The sequence below is a fragment of the Pelobates fuscus genome, chromosome 6 (assembly GCF_036172605.1).
Source record: "Pelobates fuscus isolate aPelFus1 chromosome 6, aPelFus1.pri, whole genome shotgun sequence".
Lineage (NCBI taxonomy): Eukaryota > Metazoa > Chordata > Amphibia > Anura > Pelobatidae > Pelobates > Pelobates fuscus.
In genome coordinates, this window is record NC_086322.1 from 92,183,265 (window position 1) to 92,201,605 (window position 18,341).

The following is an 18,341-nucleotide window of genomic DNA, read 5'->3' on the forward strand; positions in this document are numbered from 1 at the left end:
TTGAGAGTGAGTGCCAGTGTGTCTGTCAGCAGGACCAGCCTTTGAATGGTTCTGGCGCTTAGTTAGCGAGTCTGAAAACAGGCTCAGAGATTCTCAGCCTGCGCTCTGACAACATTGAAAGCCGGAGCCATGAAGGAGTGGGTATTATGATCTTAAACAGGACGTGCGCTTCCTGCTATTCACCACCGGACTGCCAGGGATCAGATATAGGATACCACTGGACCACTAGGGTAATTTGAGGGGGCATTTGTGACCAAACGCTAGAGTGAGGTGGGCACTGCAGGGAAGAGTGTCACAGCCTGGAACACGGTAGGACTCAGAGTGAGTAGTTGCTTTAGAAAGCAGCCTTGAAAACCTCCCAACCCTAGAAACTCCCCCCGTATGTAGCTGGCAAAGGAGCTGCTAAGTGTAGGTTGTGGTATACCAGCAATACTCTGCTGAGTAACTACATACCTAGTCACATAACACACCTAAACACCAATTCAAATAACCTACCAACCAACCTGCTATACATAAGCCTATGTCTATGTGACTGAGTGTGTTGTGTGTCTTTTAATGTATGTACCTCTGTTTTTTTTTTTTTTTTTTGTCAATCAATTTTTATTGAAGGTTTTCTTTTTGTTATGTCAGCGTTTGGTTGGATACAAAAATAAAAGAGGGGTAGGGTGCATAATACGTTACATGAGACAACATATGTCATGAAAAGACAATTGGGTGAAAAGAGTAATAAACAACAACCATACATTGACATTTTGACATGAGAGTAATATAGCTTAGGGAGAGCAGCGGCATAGTCCGTGTCTACGGTTTTGTGACTAATGATCAAATGAGTGGTTCAGCTGCCTTCTAAATGTACCCCTAACCTAGGGGGCAGCGGGGGGGGGAGAGCGGGGGATTTTTTAGTGTGGGAGTGTGCTCCACCATACGGGTGGGTACTCTAACTTCAGGGAGCCGGAGCTTCTCACTATGGGTGGGAGGGTGTTTAGGCTCCTTTGAGCGTTCTGGACTGGGGTGGCCAATGGAGCTATTTCAGGTCAAACTATAGTCCAATAAAACTTGCTAGAAAAACATGGGGACATACTGTGTGCGCTGTGGCACTAATCACAAAGAGGTCAGACTACATCTTCGTGATTGTCATTGTCCACTATATTCAAGTCCCCGATGAGGGGGTCTGAGGCCTCCTTGAGGTGGAGGGGTCGGTGTTCTGCGGGTCCCGTGCTTGAGTGATTGATCGTTGAGCAGGAGTTGTCTTCGGGGCCATTAAGCCCAGTTTCCGCAGGAATTGTGGTGCTTCTGCCAGAGTAGATATTTTATGTACCGTCCCTTCGTGAGATACCACCAGGAACCTAGGTGATCTCCAGTGATATTCCATCCCGGCTGTTCGCAGCTGGCTGGTGACAGGATTCAGAGATCTTCTCCACTGCAGAGTTGACCTGGTAAGGTCTTGATAAAAGGAGAGTGTGGCGCCTTCAAATGCTAGCGGTGTCTTTCCTCGTAGTGCTGTCAGCAGGCTTTGCTTATCTTGCGCGGTTGAACAGCGGACTATGACATCTCTTGTCCCTGGCAAGCGTGCGTTGCTCGGTAACGGCAGGTTCCGTCTAGGGAAAACTTCTTTGCCTGGCTTGGTGGGAGCACCGAGGCCACCAGCCTCCGGAGATAATGTGGGAGTTCGTCGGGCGTGATTGGGTCGGGTATGCCCCGAATTTTAAGATGATTGCGCCTTGACCTATCATCCAGTGCTGTGAAATGGAGTGCCAGGGCTTGTTGAGTCGCGTGCATGTTGGAAACCGTGTCCGTTAGGGCCGACAGATCCCTACGGAGGTGGGTGATGTCGCCCTCTGACACTGCCACCCTGTCATTTACCGCTTGTAGGTCGGTCTTTATTCCTGCCACATCGGCTGCTAATAGGCCTTTTATCTCTGCGACCAGGTTACGGAAGTCGCGTTGTGTGACCGCGGCTGATCCCTCTGTGTCCCCTGCTGGGTGAAGTACCTGGTCAGGGGCCGGGTCAGCCTGTATCCCATCCGTTACGGCCTGCTCGACTTCAGGCTCCCTTGCCGCCATTTTTGTCAGTGGCTGCCGTTGGAGCATGGACCCAATGTCTCTGGACCCTGTGGGTGCCTCTGGATTCTGCCTCTGCGTCCGACGCCCCATAGTCGGTGTCTGGGTGGGCAGGTAAGCTTCAGAGTCTGAGTCGGCCAGGGGTTCAAGGCCTTGGAGCAGCGCCGACAGGTCTAGGCCTGTGTGCGGTCTGTAGGCCCCAGATCTCCGCTTCTGGCGTTTCAGTTTGGCGGCTTGTAGGAATGGCATAGGACGCCTCTTGGTGGGCTCCTCAGGTAGAGCCGGTGTGTCTATGCTCCAATGTGGGGTAAATCCCCCGAGAATCGGCAGTTTTTCCGTGTCGGGAACGGAGCGTTGGGAGATGGCGACCGCTCCGGCTCGAGGTTAGGCTCCTCCCACATCTGTTTTTTTATGAATGTTTGTAATTGTGTTAATGCGTGTATGTCTGTGACTGTGTTTTGGTGTGTCTGTGTCCATGATGATGTGTGTGTCTGATTGTGAGGTTATTCACTAAAACAATTGTCAGGAATACAATGCTTCCAGTTTGACTATTGTGTCATCCACTTTGAATTCCTGACAATTCTCATTTTTGTAAATAACCTGGTATGTATGTTTGTATGTATGTATATGACTGTGTATATTGATATATGCCTCTGTATGTGACAGTGTGTGTCTGTATGTGAGTGTGCACATGTCTATGTATGTATGAGAGATGATCTGTAGATTTATATGTATGTGTGTGTGTGTGTATGGGGTGCATATATCACTGTACATACAGCAAACTGAAATAAGGAAAAAACTATTTTACAGGGCGTCACCAAGTCAGTTCCTTCGTTCTTAACAAGAAAATATTGATGCACCTGGCCCCTCCCTCTCTCCCCTCCCTTTTTTTTGTCTCTTTTACACTCACTCCCTTTCTGCTAGTCTCAGGGTTTCTCCTCCCCCCCAGGTTACTAACCTTCTCTTTGCTATCTTCTACGGGTAACACTAGGTATGCAGGCCAACGTAGCCCCAAGTAAGAATCTGAGAACTTGAAACATGATGTGTCCACATGGGATGGCAGGTGCAGCACCCCATATCCTTGAGTGCATCATTAGCCCATCGTAGTGTCCCATGTCCAAGCGTGCCTTGCCCTGGTTTTGACAATTTACATATACTTTAGGTCTAAAAGTTAAAATATATTGGCAAACAACCGAAGGTGATGAATGGGGTAGACTACTCAGTTATACAAGATGTACCAAATGTACACATTAAAAAAAACATGTATGCACTTTAATTAGATACTGTAAACTGCTACGTTATATATATTTCTGTACTTCCTCTTCTTCTTGTACACGCCCTAGCGCAATTGCGCAGCATTTTGTTATCGCATCTAATTTTGGCAATTTGAAAATCCTGGAAAAAAAATGTATATACAAAAAAAAAAAAAAAAAACTGGAGGAATTCTAAATTCCACTGTCTATGCTTGTTATTCACCTTTGGAGTGCCAATAAAAATTTGGATCCTTAAAGGATGAGCAGAAAAACCGCAAACTCTCACCTTCAATGACAAGCATCTCCTTTATTAGGAAACACTAGCCAGTAGGTAAGCTGGTAGTCTGTAATTTGATTTTATAAGAGGAAATCAGGTCTGAGGACAGAATGTTACAAAACGGAGAAGAGGGCAAGATGACATTATGTCCAAGTGTGACTAGGGGCAAAGTCAGGAGCATTTATACATGTCGGTTACCTTAACTGGTGCTTTAGATCACTTGCAATAGCGGTGACTTCACAGATGGATTAATTGTAAATGTAGTCTCCCAGCCTCTGACAAATCACACATTTCAAACAGAAATTAAAAGGGTAAAATAATAAGAGACCAAGAGACAACTTTTTTTCCTTCAATTATTAAAAGTGAAAAGGACATTTCAGAAACTCTGCATTGAACAAGAGATGGCAAATTCCTGGAGTTCATAAAAAAACCAACAACCTTGAGTTTGAAGGGATGTTATGTGAATCCTTTATACAGCCAGAATTACGTATATAAATAAGTGGTCATGCCAGGGACATTTCTAATAATCTAGAATACTACAGATTTGCAACAAAATAACCCTAACATTTTCCCTATGGGTTCACAAATCTGTTTCATAATTAGGCAGCTAACAAGGATTATGGGTGGTTACATGCAAACCAGTGTAGTGGGTATCAATTGGCATAGTGTTTCGACCTTTATCCAAACATTCCAAGTACCGTGCGGACAGTTGCAAGGAGAAAACAGTCTTCTTGAGGAAGTAGGCAAAATCAGCCATAGCTTTTAATGTTCCAAGCATGATAGAGGTGTCTCCTGATTATTGGACAACTGTTATCGGATATTTTTTTCTTTCTTTCTATAATAAAGGATAACAAACGCTGGCACATGTGGAGCAATGTGAAATCTTTTCCAGAGGACAACTTATTACACGTCCGTCATCTCATCCTCAAGTTCAGCATCATCGGTCTCTCCATCCAGGTCCGCGTCGTCTTCCTCCTCCTCAGATGTCAAGTCTGGGTCTTCTGCTTGTGACAGGCACTTTGGGCAGGAGCAGACGAACAAGTAATTTTCCCTGCAAAAGGAAACCGTAGAAAGTTTTTACTAAATGAACAGTATAGGGATCATGGGACGCCCCCATAGACCAACTCTAAATGACTGTTTCCCTCAACCATGTCTGGCAATGGTTTTGGGAACTGACAAAACTTGTCATAGTAAGCTCTGCTTTTTTTCCAACTTCAGGTTTCTACATAAGACAAAGTAGTCCCTTACTTTGGTATATCATTTAATCGCATTGTAATTTTAATTTAAGGCATTTTATCTCAATGAAATATTCTCCCTTATACTATTTTGTATCGTACGATTACAATTAGATCTATACAATACTATAACTATTACACTATTTTATTATCCGTATATTATTTGAACTTTTCAGTTTTTAGCATGCATTATATAATCATAAAATATAATGAAAAATTTCCACTAGCCTTTGGAGAGCTAGAAGAAATCCACCTGAGGAGTCCACCATAAACCCTCTAGCCTCACTCACATGTAACTTTTAAGGCCTGGCTACTAGCGCAGTGCTTGAAATTTCAATCCTTGATATTACTATTATATTACACACCAATGTGTTTGTACACATAAGTGCTAGTTTACCTGAGTATCTTGTGTCGACTGTGGCGGCTTCGATCCCTCTGGCAGCAGTCAAGGTAACTAATGCAAATTTCCTGGGAGAACAAAAAGGGATTTATGGAATGTGTGCTACCTCCCACCGAGCTGCAGCCAAATGCTTTATATGTATCATGTATGTAAAAAGGTTGTACCAATGGCAATGACAAAACAGGTTATTTTATTATAGATTAAATTTTCGGATATGTAAACTGGTAAAGTGCAGGAATTTGTTTCTGGAATAAGTTATAGAGTATAATATCATATATTTTAAGGAAGTTCGTTCCTCTCTGTGGTACCTACCTCCCCAGGCTTGATGTCCTCCAATGCATTGAGGTGAAGGAGAAAATTATTGTCTGGGAAAGAAGCCTCAGCATTTGGCAAACAGCTGTGGTTACCTATGGAAGCACATAAATAAACAAAACTTATTGGCATTAAAAAAAAAAAAAACACTGAAAGTAACATGACTTGTACAGCTAATCAGTAACGAGCCAAAGATAGAAGAACAAAACAGATTATTGTTATGAATTAATGGAGTTAGACACAGGATATTGATTTTAACGTATGTGGGTTGGCAGCATGAAGTTTAGGATTAGAGATTCAGAGCAAGAGAACGTATATGCATGGACAGACATTGGGTACGGCATTAGGATAAAGTTTTGAATTAAAGATAAAAGAATGTTGGATCCAGACAAAATATCAATCGGTTTATAAACTGATGGATATTTTTCTTTTTGCGATTTGAAAGCTATAAAAATCTAAATCTTAAGGCACACTTAAGTGGAATTTCCACTGATTTGGATGTTCTCTTTTTTCCCTTTGGTTTAACTTACTCACATACTGCAATTTTGGATGTGAGTGCTACTCATGAGAAGCATTGCAGGCACAGTGTGGCAGTTGCCACCCAAGTGTCCAGCTTCTAGTAAGGCTTCTCTGGTGGAAGTAATTTAAGGGCCCATGCAGGTAGAGTGAAGCTACAACTGGGAGATATTTTAGCTGCTGCATTACAGGAAACTTAAAACTTTATTTTGTGGAAAAGAGCACACTAATCTAATTTGCCAATAAAGCACTTCATGATTGTACATAAAAGCTACAATCTACAATTTATTCATTTCTATTTTCTCCCATTCATGCACATCTTTGAAGAGATAATACTCTTAGAGGGTTACTCTAGGAACCAAAACAATTTTAGTTTAATGAAGCAGCTTTAGTGAATAGATAATGCCTCAAGTCTCACTGCTCAATTCTCTGCCATTTAGGGGTCCCATCTAGGCCCCTACACTCTGCCGGAGAACCAACGTCTAACCTCTGTTCGTACTCCTACCCCTGATGCACGCCTTAAAGACTTCTCTAGGGTGGCACCGTTCCTATAGAACGCCCTTCCCCTCTGTTAGACTTTCACCCATACTTTTTTCTTTCCCTCCCCGCCCCGATTCCTCTCCTGCAACTGTAATCAAAACACTAAGCCCTCAATGAATACTATCCTAGCAACCTACGTTTCTACCCTACCCTTAATGTCACTATACCCCACACCCTCTAGCATGTAAGCTCATTAAGCAGGGCCCTCAATCCCTCTGTTCCTGTGCGTCCAACTCGCCTGGTTACAAATACATGTCTGTTAGTCCACCCATTGTACAGCGCTACAGAACTTGTTCACGCTTTATAAATAATAATTCAAAACAAATTGTGCAGTTTATGCAGCCCTAGCCACATCTCCCCTGGCTGTGACTTACACTGCAAACTTGAAGTTATTTTTTTTTTTCATTTTAAAGCAGAACTGACAGCACAGTGTGTTCACTTTAGAAGTTTTATTATTCCACTATGTTAAACTTTTAACTAACACACACACCTCCTGCAGGCTATTAAATAAGTTTTGGTGCTTAGACGGTTATTTAATTGACCATTAATTAATGGTTTGTCAGTTCAACTGCTTTATAAATAAGTAAAACTGCTAAAATATATATATATATTCAACTTAAAAGGGCACTCCAAACACAATTTACAAAAATGGCAGATTAGTGCAGTGATTAGTACAATACAAATGGTATTGTGAATTATCTTCATGTGGCAGACCTGGGTCCTATTCTCCTACATTTCCCCCTAATTAACTATTATCGCCCTGGCTCCGTACCTTCCTTTCTACCGAACGCTCTAACCTGACAGTCATCCGGCCACAAATCAGCAAAATGGTCTTCAGCTGCACTTGGCTGCCAACCGCCTGGAAATAATTTTTGAACACTTCACCCTCGAGTCCCCGGTCACTTTTAACCTCTCTTTTTCCCCACCTCCAGACATTCCAGGAGAGAGCTATTTGGAGGGAAGGTACTATAGACTAATGTGACCAATCACTCCCTGAGAGCCAGGGGGAGCCCTCTTTCATGTGCCTGCAGGAGCTTCCGACATTTGACTGGCTGCAAGTACATTTCCCCTGGAACGATTTTCTGATTGAACTTTGGTAGTGGCAGGTCAAAACTTTACCCCGGTGGTGATTTGGCTACACACCATGGATCTGGGCACTATCTTACCATCTTGGGCACTCTGATCAGCGCTATCCGGGGATATGTAGTATGTTGGGGTTCCTGCGTTTTTTTTTATTGTGTTTTGGAGTAATTTGTATGCAACACCTTCTGTGTTCGGGAGAGAATTAGTTTAACCGCTATCTGGCTGAACTATCTCCCAGACACAGAGGCGCCTGGACGGGCTTTGACTCTTTGTGTGAATGGAGACCCCATGCTGGGGGTCTGTGTATAAAAGACCAAGCCTGTGGAATAAAAACTAGTTATACTCCCAGAACTATGTGTCATCTAGTTACTGGGTGGAATAGAGCTATTCACTAACAGCGCTTGTTCCAGCTTCAAGAGGATTCGGCTGAGATACCGATGGCCGGTATTGAAGCTCCCCTACACTTCATATCTCATTAATCTCTTTGTTTCTGCAAATGCTTGTATATGTATGAAAAATTACTAATATAGACACAATTAGCAGCATATTATAATCATCGTAATTTATTTTCATATATACCCCTTTCATCATAAGGAACTGTAACAATTAAGATGATCAGATAAAAGTGTTTGTTGTATATTACATCACACCACACCACATAGCACCGACTTACAGCAACTTTGCAGCATGTACAGTCCAGATCCTTCGCAGTTTAGAAATTCACCCGTCTCTACAAAGGGAAGACATGAACCTATGGTGAATAAAACTCAGCAAAGGCAACAGCAGGACATTTTAGTTATTGTGGTTCACAAGACTGCAGCAGGCACATGGCATTTACCTAGAAACTGGCTATGGGTCTAGACAAGATTCATCCTCTCCTTTGGCTCCAAAGTGTAAATGTGTAGTGGCAGGTATTTCAAGGATATGTTTGTACATTGTACAGGCTTGTAAATGTATATACTACTTATATTAACATCAATATTAGGAATCCTGCATAGGAAGTAAACATGTTTTTTTTTCTTCAAATACAATAGAGATTTTGGAACTGCAATTTTTGCAAGACAAGACAGCGGGTCAGTGAAATCTTGTAGAGACAATCTTGAAGAATGTATTGGTGCGCACAGTGCAGAGCAGTCAAAAACGCACTTAACTCCTCAGCACTCTTGTGCCGGAGGTGATATACTCACTCCATGATGCTCTGAGTGCATGGAAATGCATTCCCTTAAATGTGTAGCATGCCCATGTGTGTGGGTTAAATACATTTGCTTGGCAAGCTTTGACTATACCAAGAACTCCTGGCATTAAAATGTAAAAATTAAAGTACATGCACATTGTTTTTTGTAGCTGCAAAATGTCTTTACATTAAAAATCATAGTGGACACATGCAATTCTGACTAAATTGCGTAGAGTTCTTTTTTGTTTTGTTAGTTTTTTAAGCTAGCTGCCCTGACTATCTATTCTAGTGCACCAGCACTGACCTTTTTCAATATCTTTGTAGAGTTGGTCTATAACGGTGTCCAGCTGTTCCCTCTCCTTAGCTGGTAGGTCGAGCGCATCACAGGCATGAACCCACTGACTCAAGGAACTGCAAGGAAGTATATGGTCTGATCATCCAGAGCCAACAGAAAAAGTACCAAGAGTATTAAAGAAAAGGGGGCAGAATACAAGAAGTTACTCAAACATGTGGCCAAAACCTTGAGAAATATAGGAGACATTCTATGCATATGGGATGGGAGTTTGGGCTGTTTCCATTACATCATACATTTAGTGTGAAGCATAATTTATGTACCTTTTACTATTGTAATTCTAAAATTATGATCTAGCCTTTCTTGTGGCTAAAGTTATCCCAGTTAGTTTTCAGCATTATCAAAAATATTGAAGTGCAAAAAGAAACAATGTGTGTGTTCACCAACCACGGTGTAATAAGTGCTCAATTTATATCAGCAGAAAGAAACTTCCCTGCATAGGATAAGGTTCCCAACAATATCCCCAAAGACTTCCTCTTGTCTTCCACACAGTATAAGCAAAAAAGGGGGGATGATCTTCTGAACCAATCACAAATAAAGCAACATATCGTATAACTGTGTATATAAACAGATTATAAGAATTGCGTTTGTCATTTGTATCTGTTGACCATACACCACGCAAGTCCCTGAGGAAGTCCTATTTTGCTGGATGAAACGCGTAGGACCCCTGGTGGTGACATAGAGGGACTACACTGATGATTTTATATTTTGATGTAAGTTATTAAAACGAATTTTTGTACTTCACTCTGAATGTGCACCTCATTTTTATCATATTTCCTTTCTTGAGCACATATATCTAAATGCATCTATGGAGATTCTAACCCAGATAGAAGATTTGGAATTCTCATCTTGAAAAGAAATAAATATTCAAAGCTTGCAAACTTCAGTAAAAGTGTGAGTGGCCACTTGTGAACGCAATTCTTATAATCTGTTTATATACACAGTTATACGCTATGTTGCTTTATTTGTGATTGGTTCAGAAGATCATCCCCCCTTTTGTTGCTTATCAAAAATATTGAAAGGGGATAGAAGGGCAAGGGCCCAGGACTCTAAGTTAACATGCGTTTACATGGTAAGAGGCAAAATACTGAACAATCTTCCAAAATGTCTGCAATTTGTTTGCAAGACCCACCAAACTTGTGTATCACATACAGCATAGCATTTGAAAGGGACACTCTACTGCCAAAATACAAAATAAAAATCACTGATTAGTAGATATACCCACAATGAAAACAAACCTGCATTATTACATTTTTCCTTAAGGGTATATGAAAACATAGCTTGCAAGAGCTTAAGATTTCATTTCTGCAGCATTTGCAAGCCCTCCCCTTCTTCCTCAGTCCAGACTTTCTGTGGCTGTCCAATCACAGGCTTAATAATGCAGCTCAATGAAAAGTCTGTACAAGGCAGGCACTCTGGGCAAATACTGCCTCTTGAGTTTAGCTGCACTGAGCTCACCAAACCAGGAAGTAACAGGACCTGTTGTGTGATGCAACTTGAAACAGATGCAATTCACTTCCTAAATGTCAAAGAATTGAGCAGTAAAACTGCAGGGGCATGAGCTATACACCAAAACTGCCTTATTAAGCTAAAGTTGTTTAGGTGCATAGATTATTCCTTTAATGCTGAATATGAACGTTATACTAAACAAAACAAAATATATTGTACACTGGCAACAGAAAAATGTTGTGATGATTAAAAAACACACAAGTGGGTGTATTCAATTAAACCAATTATGTTATATCATCATTATGAAAGTATTGCATTATCTACAGAAGATCTGTGTTTTCTTGCCTTGTGCCTATTCCCTGTCCATTGGTTCCAACCAAAGCAAACAAAGACCGGAAGCCTTCAGGGGTGAACCACTGTGTAAGAAACAGGAAGAGTGAATGCCATGTTAAATACCATCATATTCTGAGTTACCAGCTGTCAAAGTAAACAAATCGGTTACTGCAAACGGAATTAGGTTTTAATTCACCACATTTTACCATTTAGTAAATAAACCACACACAAATTCAACAAAGAAGATTTAAGCATAGTGGAAAACAACAACAACAGAGGCTGCTGTCAATGAACAAGTCAGAGTAGGAAATGTGTTTCAGAGAGACTGGGATTTTCTTTTTTGCTCGGGTTATCTGCAAATGGTTGTGCACATTGTTCTAATTTAAAAGCACAAGTCGCAATCTTCTTTCGGCTTTTTCCCCCCTTACAATGAACATTTAAAGTTCAAAAGACTTTTTGAGACCTTTTCAGTTTGGAAGTAGTTGTTCCCATTAGCTATTTCACTACTTGGAATATAAGTTAGAATTTTTTCTTTTTTGCGAGACACCTGCCATAAGATTGTCTCTCACACATACCTAATGCAAACTATCGTACCTCATTAGCCACTTATTAAATTAATATAAAAACAAGGGCCACACATAAGAATCACTCACCTATGCAAAAAACACATTCATACATACAGACACATACTTACACATATAAATTCATACATACAATAGCAATCATTTACAAATGCAGATATAAACACAAACAAAATCACTCAAACAAGATACAAATAAGCAGTCTAGGGGAGAAATAGAGCTCTGTGGAAGCTGTCTCTGTGCTGGAGAAGTCACACATTCTCTGTACTAGGATCCAATTCTGTGTCGTAATTGCGACCTGGATTTTTCAGGCCCCATACTACAAATGTTAACATTATTTATTTATTTTAAGCTAAAAAATATAATTTCACAGAATAAATTCTCAATATCTCTATGAATATAATAAAATAAAGCTGGGTTTCAACTCTTAAAATATGCCAAAATAAAGACCTGTGGATTTACATACAGGGATAACAATGAAAATATTTGTTTATATTGCTTGTGTAGCCTGTAATTAACAGATAGACAGACATTCACATTGAGGCCTGGAAAATCCTGCCAGCAAATATTTATGCCTTCCAGGGAGTTGGCTTGTCTCTCTGTTCCGGAATGTTTTATACATTTGTTTAAGCCAGCATTAAGGGACTTTAATATTTACATAATAGAATATGTCCCAGTGGCATGTCTAACAAAATGTGATTGTGCAAAAGAAACATGCAAGTGGGCTGAACGTTTTAGTGAAATACATTTCCCATGATGCTCAGAAAGATTGAGAGTCACTACTGATATTGTACTCTAGTTTATCTATACATATAACAAACAATTACATTTGAGACTGAAAAAAAGCGCCTAAACAGGTGAACTCCAATTTATGTTAGAAGGCTAGATAATTGTAAGCCATATTGGCACATAGCATGATTCCTCTGCTCTCCGACTGCCATGCTGGACTTACCCGGCTCACTCGCTCATCATACAGGGCTTCCATAAATAACTTCCTGAGCTGTTCCAGCTGACCCTGAGAGGTAGAAAAAAGATTATACAAACTCATTTAGCTACCAGGAAGGTTCCACATACCAAAGGACGTGCCACAAACATTAGTTGCCATTAGTTGCAGTCACATTAAAATAGAGGCTTATTAAGGCATTAAAAAGTAATGAAAAATAAATACATTTTGGAAACATGCATAACTTTAAATTATTCTTCAGAAACACTGCTTACTGGGTCTCTCTGAAGCTGCATGCAGAACCGTCACACACCAGGAAGAGAAACCAATCAGGCGTGTCTCATTCTTGTCTATGGGGTCTCTATCTAGACTGTAAGCTTGTTTCAGCAGGGTCCTCATCTATCTATTGTTTCTGTGTCACTGTGTAATTGTCTCATGTACTGGAAATTCCCCCCCTCCCCCCCCTTCATAATTTTGTAAAGCGCTGCAGAATTAGTTGGCGCAATATATATATATATATATATACACACACACACACTACAACTACTTCTAATACTAATACTACTAATAATAATACTCCTATCCACGTTAACTTCTGACCAGCAAAGGTTTATGGGAAAAGTTTTAGCTTATAGACAGCCCAGTTCATTATGTAAATGCAAGTAGTGAGGCTCAGTTCTCTCCTGGCAATAAAGGTGTTTACAAACTAATCATCATGGCTGACTTACTGACAACTATGAGAGCTGTCTTAGAGCTGCAATGATTTTTTACAAAATGCTGCAGTTCCAAGCCATTCTTAAGCAAAGAGTAGCCCCAGTGTATATTGTGCAACATTAGCTACACATATCAAGATGTTCTCTCTCGCTCAAACAAAAAAAAAAAAAAGCACATTTATAACTGGAGATTGGGGTTTGATATAATGAAGTATTTGTTTTTAGGAATTACCTTAAACTTGTCCCCAAGTAACTTATGGACAATTTCCTCCTCTTCATTGGCCGTCTTGTTGCAGAACTGAGAGAAAAGGTGCAGCCACCAATCTTTGTCCTTAGCCTGTTATTTTAACAAAAATATAGCTGTAAGTAATTAATTGTTAATGTTCAGTGTCTGTATTTTCTTTTAACTATTTATGTCATTCCAAACTTCTTAGTGAATGCTGCTCCACTTAGTTACTATTTTCATTTAGCTTTACAGATGCATGTTTGGATGTAAAGCTGAACAGGCTCTGTATTGCCCTTAAATGTTGCTTTGTCCTATCCCTAAAGCACAGCTCTGAACATTTCTGGACAGCGAATCAGATCTTATTTTAAAAGTAAAACGGATCAACATTCTAACATCACTACATAACCATTAACCACAAATAGGTATTTCCTTCTAGACTCACATAGATAGAAAATCAACAAACCATGTGCATGATCAGAGGAGGACATACCTGCTTGATAGTGGCCACCATACGAGCCATCAGCATGATACTGGCAGTCTCAGGAGGATAATGTATATTTCTAGGGGAGAATGAGAAGAAATCAATAACGAAACATTCTTGCTTGAATACTGAGCTAAATGCTAAAAGATGTACAAAGCCATCATAAGTGAGCATAAACCTAGATACAGATCAGGTACATAATGATTGGCCATGATCCAGAAGCTCCATATAGGGATATTGTAACTGAAAGATGGCACATGTGTCATGATAAAACAGAATCTTGTCACTTTATTCCCGGTTGTGCTTACACTTTTTGGCAATCAGAAATAGAGATTTGTGGTTTGGTGCTAAGGAAACAGAGACTGCAACCTACCGCCAGGCCTCTTCCAGCTTGTTCAGAGGGTGTGAAGGGTTATCTCTAGAAGGCCCAAGACACAGAACCTGGTGATAATGGTCTGCTGCAGCTTTAAGGCATTCAGCACTACAGTATGAGACCTGTGCAGGAAGAAAGCAAATGTTAAATTGGAGGCATAGCTAGTTCCTCAGCTCTAAGTAGCACATGGCCCTTAACTAAATAAACTCCAATATCATCCGTAAACTGTACAGCTAGTAAAATAGTGCGCTCTGAAAGGTTTGGCCTAATGGTGCTTAAAAATATATTTATGAGGCATAAGGATATATGATGGCAGTTACTTGTACAAATTAACACCATTTAAATAAAGCTGTGGAAAAAATGTATTTCCCCTTTAACCCCTTAAGGACACATGACGTGTGTGACACGTCATGATTCCCTTTTATTCCAGAAGTTTGGTCCTTAAGGGGTTAAAGGAACGCTCTAACATACGTAAAGCACTGCAATTTGCTGAAGTGCTTTATGTGTCTGGAGCTTGACACTTTTTCAACTGTTTATAAGATTGCCAGTTTAAATAGAAAACAGCACTTTTATAACTGGGGGCAGAAACACCTCCCTGGATGTCACTAAGAAAGCCAGAGAGGTTTTTTCTTCTTCTGTAAGTACCACAAAGTTAATGAAGGTGGCAGGTGTATCTCCCTACCCTCCCCCCCCCCCATTGTAAATTAGCTGTACTACAGATTGAGAAGCACTGGAAAGCTGTGCAGCTCCAGAACAAAGGCTTCTCAATATAAAGCCTCTGATTGGTGTATTCGACAGCACAAACTAAAAGTCTAAGTGGGGAAAAGAGCAGGTGGCTTGCAAAGGCTGCAGACAGCAAGTCTGCAGCTTTGCAAGCTTTTTCATATACCTCCAAAGATACATGCAAGTTTTATTTTGGGGTAGATCTAGTAAACATGAAAACAAAATAATAAAAAAAGAAATTCAATAGAGTGTTCCATTAAAGTTCTATATAAACTGCATATAATACACATGTAATCCTGACCCGGCATCGTGGACATTGCTGGTGCAGTCCATTCTGAATAGTGCAGAGTTCAGGGTATGGGAGGATTATATTGACGTTTCCAGAAAGTCTTTGCGCATTTTCCTCTGCCGTCTCCAGTGAACGCAAACAGTGATCACAAGCTGTGAATACATTTTTTAAAATTTTTTTAAAAAACCAAGGGAGTTATCCTGCTAAAAAAAAAACTCACTCAGGAACATTTCCTGTATATACAGCAACCCAGTAAAAAGAATCATCAAGCACACACCATATATTATAATGGGCAACATAAAGGCCAAAACATCATTAAAACATTTATTAAAGCTCCAAGATTGGCATGGAGCTCTGCAGGTAATACAAGTGATCTCCTGCCAAACTACGTATATGGACTGGACGAGTCAGATGCTCCAAATCACCCTCTACCCACTAGCATATGTATGGAAAGAGTTGGCGATCTTACCTCTATACCTGTACAGGGCATTCCATTGGAACTGAGAGGAGACTAGTGGTTTCTCACGGAATATAGTTTCCCCTTTCCTTATAGACCGGGTGGCAAACAGACCCTTTCCCTGGATAAGAAAAATGACAGCGTCCAACTATGTATTTTGCAAAAACTTGGTTGTGCGTGGCACACAGCTCGAGATGGCAGCAAATCATATGTTAATGGAACACTCTTAAGGTAAAAATAAATATGTTAACTTTAACGTTAGAGTGTTCCTGTCAATGTTCAAATTACGGTCACCTGTTTTTGTTTTTAAAATTGCTGTAATACTCACCGTCATTCAAGTCTTCTTGGTGCATCATAAGTAATAATGACTTTTGTCCAATAAAATACCCTAACGCATTGTGGACATAAAAAGCAACACTCAACCAATCAAATGCTCCCCCAATCAAAGAGAAGCAATGACTCCCGTGCATTTGACACATTCAGTGTCATAATGTAGACCTTTGATTTTCAAAGATATTCCATGAGAAAGTGCCTATAGTGGCTGCCAATCTTAATGCCATAAGAGACACATTTTTGGATCAATGTAAACATTTATTTTTTTCAGAAATGGCAATGTTTCACATTGACCAAAAAAGGACAGCATCTGTGCACCAAAACCACCTAAGATAAAGTTTTTTTGGTGCTTCGAATAACCCTTTAAATATATATTATATATATATATATATATATATATATATATATATATATATATATATATATACACACACACGCCTGTGTATTGCCCACCATGAATTCAGCCGTATAACTTTGCTTTATCATAAAATTGTTATATTTATTCCTTGCACCTTTTATATGAAGAACTGTGCAGCACTATTAGTTTATTACTTTGTGAGACTCACACAACTTGTTATTGGCTATTTAATATACAATAGCAATATGTGAACTATAGTAAATATTATGTATTTTGTTACCTTCTCTTTATATAAACTGAAAGTTATACAATGTCCTATACATAACCTATTACTGTGCAACAATACAAAAGGATGGGTGTTTTTACTTATTCCTTGTTCTTTCCAGTCATTACTGATACCAAGAACATTGTAAAATGCAAAATATAGACAAGATGATTACTTGGCAAATAAACCAATACAAGCTCTTGGCATAATATACACAGGTCTCATAGTTTCATACATAAACCTGTGCATTCATGACACAGTGAGAGAGATAACAGTTCCAAAAGCCCTGGAGGTTAGGTGGATGTAGAGGCTATGCCCTTTTCTCCACCCAAAAGTAAACATCAACAGGGAGAAATACTGTATTTTAGCTAGACAATTTGGGAATTTATTTGCTAAAAGTGGAATCTTGGAGAATTGCAAATGTTTAGCCGAAATAGAGCTTGAAACAGTATTAAAGGCATGCAGCAATGCATAACATTTTGAATAATCTTGTCAACATGATACAATTTCTTGCTCAGTAAAAACGTCACTTGTGTCACAGTGGATGTATTTCTTCAGACCTTAGCAGACACAGAATGGGAGGAATTCTTAAAAATGACACATCTATAACTATTTTATATGTATCCTGCAAAATAAGATTTATTTTCTCTTTTTGTCTTTTTTTCAAGTTATACATACGGTATGTACCGAGATGGAACAGCTACACTAATTTTACATCGGAAATAATATTTACAGGGAAAAAAACAAAACACATGGGTTGAATTAGTAAGGGAATTAATTTTAGGTCACACTAGAACAAAATGTAATAATACCCAACTTTTTGGTTATTTTAAATATAAAACGTGCAATTTGCTTTTGTAATAAAAACGTCAGAAAAAAAAGAACAGGCACAAAAAGGCATTGGCAAAACCATGCACACAGTAGGAGCTCATATAATTTGCTGACAATGACAGCTCAGCACCATTTCAGGGGAAACCTCTCTTTTAACCCCTTAAGGACACATGACATGTGTGATTCCCTTTTATTCCAGAAGTTTGGTCGTTAAGGGGTTAAAGTATGTGATACAATTGTCCTACATTCGTGAGTGGGGATTTACTTTTTTATTTTATTTTTCTGTCACTATCACATTTGCACACAATCAGATGTCGTTTATTTAATAGTTTAAGCAGCAACAGTATAATTGACATGGATAAACTTGTAGGAAAGCAGTGGCCTGGAGTAGCAATCCTGGTTAGAAAGTCCACATGTCCCCTTACATGTATGTGTTAATATATAACCAGCCTGTCACCACAGACAGCATGCACACAGGGTGGGCTGGATCCCTTTGTTCGCAGACTGCACAGACAGACAGGAGATGAGCCGCATGTGTCTGTGTGTGTCTGCAAAGCCCCTATTCCACATTACAAAATTCATTTCTCTCCCCAGATCTGTCCTCTCCCTGCCTGGCTTCACACCAATACCTTGCCACTGTTGATGAAGCGGATCTCAGCCACCCTCCGGGCTTCTTCTGGCATGAGACAAAAGGCGAACACGTCGCACATGGAGGCTGCCATGATGGGAGGTAGCGTGAACTGTGACCCGGAAACAGCTGACTGGCCTGTGCAGTGGGTATCT

The 18,341-nt window shown here is 40.0% G+C and overlaps 1 protein-coding gene across 1 annotated transcript; it reads right to left on the minus strand.

The window, feature by feature from the left end:
- Positions 1-4,256: 4,256 nt before the first annotated feature.
- Positions 4,257-18,341, minus strand: SMYD5 (SMYD family member 5). Its single transcript, XM_063459982.1, has 13 exons — positions 18,188-18,341; positions 15,784-15,892; positions 15,327-15,466; positions 14,303-14,424; positions 13,939-14,008; positions 13,455-13,559; positions 12,519-12,581; positions 10,998-11,068; positions 9,156-9,262; positions 8,351-8,407; positions 5,539-5,633; positions 5,224-5,294; positions 4,257-4,642 (listed from the first exon to the last, which is right to left on the minus strand). The coding sequence occupies exons 1-13, from the start codon at positions 18,278-18,280 to the stop codon at positions 4,495-4,497; spliced, it is 1,251 nt and encodes a 416-aa protein (XP_063316052.1). The 5' UTR covers positions 18,281-18,341; the 3' UTR covers positions 4,257-4,494.